Source organism: Dipteris shenzhenensis, chromosome 20 (genome assembly GCF_047967505.1).
Source record: "Dipteris shenzhenensis isolate YYH24624 ecotype China chromosome 20, Dip_SZ_1.0, whole genome shotgun sequence".
NCBI classification, from domain to species: domain Eukaryota; kingdom Viridiplantae; phylum Streptophyta; class Polypodiopsida; order Gleicheniales; family Dipteridaceae; genus Dipteris; species Dipteris shenzhenensis.
The window spans coordinates 4223576-4233589 of NC_141615.1; the positions used below are offsets into that span (position 1 = coordinate 4223576).

The following is a 10014-nucleotide window of genomic DNA, read 5'->3' on the forward strand; positions in this document are numbered from 1 at the left end:
CGCATATATGAGATGTTTCGCACATCAGTATCCCTCCATCAACAAATTCTTGGATCAAACGAGATAAAGTGGGATGACGATCTGCTGCACAAGACAGCTACAATCATTTGCCAATTGCTCGGTGCAGTACATCTAGTTTTTACTAAAGAAGAGCAGCAGGGTGAGTTATTACCGTAGCGTGGTCCTCAGGGTTGGGACCGTCTACTATTATAATTTGCTCAAATGCAGACATGTCTAAGTCCACCTTGACCACTACGAACGCGATAGTTTCCATCACTCAATTGAATGGAACTTTGCCATTCAGCATTTGCTGCACAACCCAAGGCACATACACACTGATAGTCTTCTCAGGGACAAGATAAAGGGTGCCATCAAAGGGCTCCGCTTTCACAACACTAGTCGTTGCATCAATGCGCATGGAGATGTCACTAGTCCCACCTTCACCATTGCTTTTCTTCGCAATCGATGGGCCCTTGATCCTATAATATTCATCAACCTCCAAAATGTCTTTTAGATGGAATATGTAGTTGTGGGGAACATGAAGGGTCATAGTCTCATAACATTCTGAGTCAGTGAGATCTACACATAGGTGCGTTGCATATGAGGCATCCCTTGCTTTGTAGGTGCCGTATTTGGAAACTACACATCCTTCGAATGCGAAACGGTGGTTCACGTACTCGAACAACTTTGCAATTTTCAAGATTGGGAGCGCATTGGAGTGACCCACTTTATGGTTCGATGGGACCAACGCCCTTGAATTTCTAGGAAACTTCGATGGCGTATTGCATGCTCCTTGTTCTCATGCTCTACCACGGCCTCAATCTTTGTTGGTAGGCTCGCAACGGCTAGAAACAATGATAGCGATTTGGAAAAAATGTAAGAGGCATCACATAGTGTGGATAATGATGTTGAGAATTATCATTCTAACTTTTGAGAAAAAGAAAGTGCATGGTTTTGCCCCTTTGGTGTGACTAGTTGTGACATGCTTAGAAATTTAAAATCTATGCTATAGAAATACTAAGTGCAAGGTGTGTTTAACTTGCGTGCACACAAGAGTAGCGAAGTGGGGTTGCATGGTCGTTTAGTTAGGTCCACGTCTGGTTATAAGTGAGGTAATGAATGCGCTCTATAGTTTCGTTCTTCCATGGGTATTACTCCCAAGGTTCATTGTGCGTGTCTCTGAAATGGGTTGTTAATGCATTGGTACATAGTTTGACGGCATGCTCGATGCACAATCGTAATGCACTTACAATCCTACGGTGCGCAGACAATATTTGCTACAAGTTCGCCTCAGGCAAGCGTAAGTATTTGGTCTAGAGTCACGTAATAAAGAAAACACAAAACTTCACAAATTTCTTTATTGTATTGGCACTTCGAGTTGGTTTGTAAATACAGTCGATCGTTTTTGGATATTGGGAGTGTTAAGAACGATGGGGTCATTCAAAGAGTATTGCAATTATTAAAGCCTCGGAGGTTGGCGCTTGCAAGCTCACAAGCTCCATGCTACATTCCATTTGTATTTTGCTCATAGTGGAGGGCCTATGTAAAAGGTTATTTTGCACTTTAGACGTGTGGGTGTTCCTCTGTGTTGCAGTATCTTCCGAACTATGGTTTGCAGGATTTGGATCGATTGGGAAATGCGCCACAAAGCAAGAACCAATGCTATGAGAACCAGTGCTATGCCAACCAATAAACAACAGAACATAAATAAGAACCAATGAGTCACCCACCCTTGGAGCAAGCTTGTGAAGCGACGGCTTCAAACCCAGTTTTCATCGTCTTCCTATGCGCTCTACTATCGTTGGGCGCCTCCCTCCGGCTCCGCTTTAGACGTGATGGATCCATAGCTACACAGATTCGTCCAGGGGGAAACGAAGTGGAGATTGTGCAATTGGTCGAACAGGACACAAGTCCAGCTGCCAAACTGAGTGTCAAGCATCCACAGTCAAGGCGTTGCGGACAAAATTTCTAACATGCAACAACAGAACAACAACTCACAATCCTTCGAAATGACACCCTTAGAGACACCTTCCACCTTTGCAACACTAGACGTTCCTTCATCCACGCATGACTCCGCTACAGGTTTACCAAAATGTTCAAGCTTTGCACGCATACAACACTTTGTTAGTACAACCACATGGAAAAGCAGGCATACCATCCAAATCAAGAAAACTCTCCCACCAATCGAGTCACACAATCTTCCAATGACATGGAAGCTTGCTCGAACTTTGAATGGAATAGGGAATATCAAGAACGAAGGAAAACGAAAATGTAATCCACACCTCGTGCAAAATTACCACTACTAGTATCCATTGATCGATAGGGGCAACTATATGCATGGCGTGCACCCACCAAAATGGAAGCGTGATTCAAACTGCATGTTCATTTGGTTATTGCATGCACTCACTCTTGATAAATTGAGAGTTAAAGACGTAGTCCACACACATTCTCCCCAACACGACCGATAGTACAGCTCGCCATGTAGGATTGAGCCCAAGACAAAGTCCCAGTCCACGCACACTCTCTTGACACGACTGGGCCACCAAGCTAACACGTGGCTATGGACCAATAAACGCGCAACAAAATGGGACGCCCTACCAAAAATCAAAGAAAAATAGTTTTGCGCTTTTCCAACGACCCCCAATTCGTTACTAAGGCCTCCCTTCCATCACGACAGGCGAACAACACTACTCAAGACATTTAAAATTGATAAATATGTATATATATATATATATATATCAAAGCATGGGGTATATATATATATCAAAGTATGGGGGGACAATGGACATCCTCATTAGGGCGGAATTAAGTAGAGACGGAAGGCAAGGCAGGGGCACGTGTATAATTTTCCATGAAGGGCCAAAAATGGAAAAGGTTGAAGCACAGAAAATGCCAGTATATAATATAATAAATTGGCGGGTTAAAAAAGTAGGAAATGAGCGGGAAATTTTGTGTGGCATAAAAGTGAGAGAGAATTTTTTAAAAAATATATATATATAAGGAAATTTAATCTACTGCGGCCCAATGCCGAATGTGTGTAACTGTGGCGCTCACCATGAGGATTGAGGAGCATTGAGACGAATGAAGAAGAAGCTTCGACTGTCTTAGAACTGCACTCCTCTTGAGCCCAGCCCTGTTGCTACTTTCACTTTCAATTTCTGCTCACCGCCCCGCCCTGCCCCTCCCCGCCACCACACGTGTAGGCTCATCGTCTTCCCGTCACCTCCAAATCCATCCCTTAGCTCGCCTGTGGCACCGTGGGCGCATTTCATCCACCTCTCTTGCAGGTCTCCAACTGTCGCCTGGTTTCGGTTTACTCGGCCTAAGCCTGCCGCCGTTGTTTGCTTCTTGGAGAGGAAGAGTTGGACCAACAAGTGGAAGACGAAGAGTTCCACCAAAAGTCCCCCGGTCCGATGCGCAGCCTACCACCAACATTAGAGATATATATTTTTTCCTTAGTACGAGCTTGAGAGCGAAGGGCACTTCTCATGATTCGCAGTCTAACAGAGGTAGGAGTTGTTGTGACCATTCACACGACCGACAACATTCAAAATGCAGCGGGGAAAAAGACGAGCATTGCGCTTGTTGTCCTGGCAGTCATCGCAGCCCTCGCTGTGTCGGCATTGTTGGTGGTGTTCCTTTACTACTGCTACATACGGTGCAAAGTAAAGAAAAAGTCCCGCAGTCACAGTAAGTTGTTGTTTAATCTCGAAAGGGCAAGTTTGCAATGCCATTCTTCGCTGTGAATTGATCTGAAAAAATTGCAGGATCACAAAAGTCGCTTGTTGTCATCAGTACAGAAAGATTCCCTCTCTGCAAAGGGAGCGGCCCAGTGTTTCACACACTCACTGTGCTAGTCTAGCGAGAGAGGAGAAGATATCAAGTACCATTGTTGCTGTTTTAAGACTTTGTTCACCACTACTTGATGGTACTCTGAGAAATGAACACTTTTTGCAACCGTAGGGTTCAGAGATGAAGGCGTCGAATGTGCACTTCCTCCGGTCAGCTTAGAGTCAACAGATGCTCAAGTTTTCACAGTCAAACAATTGCAGACAGCCACATGTAACTTCAACCAGGCCTATGTCGTTGGGCACGGTGGATTCGGCTCGGTGTACAGAGGTGTTCTTCCGGATGGGAGGCCGGCTGCTATCAAGCAGCTGGATCGAGCTAGCAAGCAAGGGGACCATGAGTTCCGAGTAGAGGTGCACCTCTGCCTCCTCGCACACCCTTTTTAATCCGTGGAAGCATCTGTTCCTGGGACTCCTCTGCGTATGCGTGTGCCCAAACGCGCGATTTTACCATTCCTGAGTGAGAATATGCTTTCCTATTGATAGGTGACCCCGTGTCGCGGATGCCCGTCCTGGCAACGCTTGCTTGATCTGCAGCGGTTTGCAGGGTATTTTAGTTCGCCTGAAAGCTGCTCAAAATATTGAGCTAACGATTGCGTTGGCTGTCAGGTTGATATGCTGAGCCGCCTTCATTCGTCATATCTTGTGGAACTGCTTGGGTACTGTGCTGATCAAGATCATAGATTACTAGTCTATGAGTTCATGCCCAATGGCAACCTTCAAGAGCACCTGTATTCCGATGGTAAAACTCTCTTTTCCCCCTCACAATTTCCAAATAAAAATGTCACGCTGGCTAAGTGCGAAGTTTGCAAGTCGAATGCAAAGAAGCAGATAGAAGGCTTTAACATGTCCCAGTGTAACTGTGCGAGGGTATTTACTGATATCCAGTATGTAGCCACGTTGGCACTGCTTTAGAGGGATACCTTTCTGCTTCAGTTCCGCAGAGCCGAGATGAGACTGCTCCAATTCTAGCTTGACTAAAGACCCCATGAGATTAATTGAGAGGCGAGATATTTCAGAGAATGGTGATAAGGCGTCACTATGGATATGTAGATTTGACCGATTGACATAGAAATAATCCTTTTTGTGATGCTTTTGCCTCCTTTTCTGAGCAGTTTTGCTGCTTTGAGTGAGTAAAGATAAAACTAGTTGTTCCGAAGAGAACGTGGGCTATCTTTGACCGGCCCTTGCCCAAGCACTAGCCTTCGTCAACTGTTGGTCTGCCCCCGCATGAGAGCCTTAACGGGAACTAGGCAGAAAGGTGATATATGAATGTATGCTAGTGTGCATAATTACTGCTGAGAGCTCATAAGTCAGTGGGAATGGTCCAGTCTAGTCTAATGCACGTTTTTGTGTTTGTATGCATGCACGGTGTTATGTCATATGCATGTGTACTTCTTTGTCTCCCTGTGTACGTGTGTGCATATGCATGTTTCTGTGTCCATATGCATGTGTGAGTATATGATCTGTGGCACAATGGTTCTTGCATAGGAACTTCTGGAAATCCTCCTGTTCTTGATTGGGAAACAAGGATGAGGATAGCCCTGGACTCTGCCAGAGGTCTTGAATATCTTCATGAATGTGTGAACCCGCCTGTGATCCATCGTGATTTCAAGAGCAGTAACATTCTTTTGGATTCAAATTTCAATGCAAAAGTGTCCGACTTTGGGCTTGCAAAGCTGGGATCGGACAAAATCGGAGGACTCGTCTCCACACGTGTGCTGGGAACACATGGATATGTTGCACCAGAGTGAGTGTGATTTCGTATAAATTGACCGGTCCTGAATTTTTGTGTCGTTTTGCTTCTAAGCTAGCGGAAGCACTATTGATGGACATTCTGTGTCATAAAATGGCAGGTATGCACTGACTGGGCATTTGACGACGAAGTCCGATGTTTACAGTTATGGAGTAGTCTTGCTTGAGTTGCTGACTGGACGTGTCCCGGTCGACATGAAACGACCTCCTGGACAGGGTGTTCTGGTCTCCTGGGTACTTTCCGTCAGCCTCATTCATCTGGCTGTATGATGGTTCAATGGAGTTGAGAATGCATGAACCCTCTGCATACTGGCACTTATCTGAATTCTATTCTTGTCTTGTTGGTCGTTCTTTGGACATATTTGCCGTTTGGCTATCCTGCAGGCACTTCCTCGGCTTACAGACAGAGATAAGCTTGTTGAAATGGTGGATCCTGTCTTGGAGGGACAATTCGCCATGAAAGAGCTAATACAGGTCAGGCTTCACATGATGTGAGAGACTCAATTGCTAAATCCTGAGTTGTGAATCCATGAGTGGGTTTGTAATGCTTCACGGTGGTCTGTATAGGTGGCAGCAATAGCTGCAATGTGTGTTCAACCGGAGGCTGATTATCGCCCCCTTATGACGGATGTAGTACAGTCTTTGATTCCTCTTGTGAAGCAGAAGAAAGGATCTAAGATTGTCAGCACTCCCAATTTCCATCATCGGGTAGTGACCCTCAAGTCTTCCTCCATTGACAGTGGCAGCAGTGGAGCAGGTGAAAGCTGAGTAAGGTCAATATTTGTTACCTCTAGGAAAGGCTCTGTCTTGCTCTCATTTCATATTGTCAGCATTGCTTTTGGGGTGGAAACACATCTCCACAGCGGAGACCTGGACCCTCAACTGGATATCTTTGTATAAGATTTTATAGGCATTGGATGAGCTCAGTCTTTTGCGAGCGGATAGGGAATTTTAAAATTTTGTACATCTGTCCAGACTACCTGCTCATTGACATGGTTTGTCAAGCTAACGTTGAAGTTCAAGCGCTCTGCAAATTCTAAAATCTGTTGTAATAGCGCATTATAATTGTGTACATGTAATCAACATCAATTTTACGATGAGCTGAATCCCTATCTTTAATACAGTTCTATATGTCAACATCATATATGTGTAGGAAAGCAGGACAGAAATGCTATGGACTGCCAAAAGAATTGGCGATTATTTGTTGTTATAGCCGTGACAAAGCAAGCACTAAACGAGAAGAATAAAAAATTTGTCAATACTCGAGCTCTGGGACACTAGCTTGGCCTCAAAATGATAATATGCGTGGCCACACCTGTGACTTTCATGAGACTTTTCAGACCTCAACCATAGTACTTTCGCTTCGAACAAACAATACTTGACTCTGGAACTCAGGCCTCGTCTCTATACCCTTATCTTAAGCCTGGGTTACTCAATTTAGGCAGATGTACCGTTCGTTTCCCCAGACTGTCCTATGATCAAACTTCTTGTTTAGCTAGCCTCAGAGACCCGATTACATGTCGGCCTAGCTTATTTGGACTCGCCCAGATCAGCTCTCGCAAATCTGCCTCAAGTTTTGAAATTCACCAGTATGGCATGTCAAGTTTTTGATAGCAAGACTTTCATTAGTTAGTGATAGCTGTTACATAAGCCCTATCCGAGTCGCCCTAACATCAATAATTAGTGATCGTCTTTTCAGCCTGCACACTAGCCTTTGCTTGAAGCTTCCCTAAGTGTGGCTTTCAGCTCTCTGGTTCTGCCTAGACCTCAGGATGAAGAGCTTTATATAAAGGGGTGTGAATGGCACTGTGGATATGTGTCAGAGCATATGTAGCTTTCTGGTTTGAGCATGATAGAAGTATTGATTTTCAACCTTGTAGTATCCTTCAGCACTTGAACCAAATGAATATAATAAGCATTCTACTTTATTGGCACTTATGGCTTGTTTAATTTTCAAAGGCTAGCATTTAACTCACATAGTGATTCCTATAGCTATGAGTTGATCTAGACATGCTACCTTACACAGTAAGATAAGAGAGTGGTAATTTTAATATTAAACTTGAATGGGATTGTAATATTCCATACAAAGAACATCTAGAGTATACATGCAATCTTTTTGTTATTAGTACAAGGATTCACTTGAATAATAAGATGTTTGGTGCTTATTAAGAAATGAGATCTAAACTTTTGTCTCTAAGAGATGAGGCTAAATAAACTCCAAATTCTTTCTCTTAGTTGCAATAATGATCAAGGAGGCAAAAAGGACCTTCATAATTTTGAAGGGCAAACTTTTTGGAAGTGCTTAATCCAAAAGTAGAGAGAGAGAGAGAGAGAAAGAGAGAGAGAGAGAGAGAGATGATATGATTGTATGGACTTTAATAGCCCTTTGGGATCTATGCGATTGTTTACCACTTTTAGAATGACAAATGTGTTGGATCTAAAAATTTGAGAAGATTTTATACATCACTTGTGATGTTGTGCTGCAATCAACTATTTAGCTAATTGTTGTGCCTTCTTGATGAATTTGAATTAAAGTCCTAGCCCTTCGGGATCTATGGGATTGTTTACCACTTTCAAAATGATAGAGGTGTTAGATCCAAAATCTTGAGAAGCCTTTATACATCACTTGTGATGTTATGTTGCAAGCAAGTATTTAGCTAACAGTTGTGCCCTATTGATGAATTTTGAGAAGAGTTTATGCATCAACTGCGATGCTATGCTACAAGCAAGTATTTAGCTAACAATTGTGCCCTATTGATGAATTTTGAGAGGAGTTTATACATCACTTGTGATGCTATGTTGCAAGCAAGTATTTAGCTAATTGTTGTGCCCTATTGGAGAATTTGGTGATTATGAGAGTCTCACATAGCAAAGCTGTTCTTAAAACAAAACATTTAGGATTTTCTATATGTAGGTGCCTAGCTCTTAGGTTGGCATCCCCTAGAAGGTCTTTAGGTTGGTGACATTGTTGGTATATGTTTCCCTGATGTGTGTTTACGCTCAACAATGGAGGAGCATATGTTCCTAATTTTTTATCTCCCATGTGGGACGAATTTTACAAAGCCTTATATTTCGAGGTGTTCAAGGTCTTCTCCACGTGCCCTTCTCCACCTCTAGTTTATGAGAGCTGGTCCTTACTCCACATACTAAATGCCATTTGAACCATCATATATCCTCCGAGAGAGAGAGAGAGTCTTATCACACATTATTTTTCAACCCTTAAAACTTACTCAAGGGCTATATTAACTTAAATCAAAAGTAGGATATGAGAAGTTAATAAAGGCTAACTAGGATTCCATTAGAGAACATTCTACTTTAATTCAATAGAAATTAAACTCGTTGCTCTAATAAGCATGAAAGTTACAGAGTGATGCAACCAAAAACGTGGATGCCATTCCATAACAAGCCTATCAACTTGCATTTATTCTTGATGTGTAGGTATATATGTATAATGCGTTAAAGGTTATCATTGAATAATGATGATTATTATAATGCTTTATTACTAATCTAAAAACTATTGGTGTCCTAAATGCACATTAGCCCACACATTAGGGTCATGGTTTGCTTGGGTGTAGCCATTTTTGGTGAGGTTCACGGACTTTCCTGTATATGGGTATCTTGCATGACCCATAACTTATGCATTGCTCAACAGAATTCAGTAAACTTTGTTTTCAAGTTATAGTACACATTCCAATCTTAAACATGAGAGCAAAAAATTATGGAAAAAGGATTTGGAACGAGATCGTTTAAGCATTACAAGTGCTATGTTGCATCTGAAGCATGCATCCTGAAGACTATATGATATAGCAATTTATTCCAAAACATCAAAATTTTGTTCTATACATACATGCAACCAAGTAATCATTCTAAAGTAAACTATGTGAGCTTCTTCTCAACCCAAGGACACACCTAAATGAGATCATTATGCATGGGTTAGTGGGCCTCCAATGTTGTGCTAAAGTGATGCATACCCATTTGAGGGCACACTCCATAACTTTTTTTTGATTTGTTAAAAACCAAAACGGATTGAAAATTTGGAATCCAAACTATTGGGACTAGTGCATGGTGGTCTTAAAACATTGATAGTTGTTGGTATTGGTATCTAGATTCACCCTAAAATGGAAGAAGTTAAAAAAGTGCAATTTGTGCATGTGCAAAGATATTTTCATAAATCCAGCACTATTTATAATTTTGAATTGTTTCTTTTTCTATGCACTTGCTTGCTATATGGCTCATAAGCATGCCAAAGGTCATTGCATTTAATAATACACAACATCAAATCCAATAGCGTGCCCTTTGTCCTATTTGTGTTTTGAAGCATTTTAGGCCACATTGCACTTCCAAGTCTGCTAATGTGTATTGCTAGAGGAGGGAAAACCGGTGGCTAAAATTTTGTTACTCCAGCGAATTT

The 10014-nt window shown here is 42.3% G+C and overlaps 1 protein-coding gene across 1 annotated transcript; it reads left to right on the forward strand.

Annotated features, from left to right (window-relative positions):
• The first annotated feature begins 3207 nt into the window (after positions 1-3207).
• LOC147889150 (putative serine/threonine-protein kinase PBL7) lies at positions 3208-6726 on the forward strand. Its single transcript, XM_087391207.1, has 7 exons — positions 3208-3690; positions 3964-4202; positions 4458-4590; positions 5340-5598; positions 5705-5837; positions 5988-6077; positions 6171-6726. Exons 1-7 carry the CDS (start codon positions 3489-3491, stop codon positions 6369-6371), a joined length of 1257 nt encoding a protein of 418 aa, XP_087247333.1. The 5' UTR covers positions 3208-3488; the 3' UTR covers positions 6372-6726.
• Positions 6727-10014: the final 3288 nt, after the last annotated feature.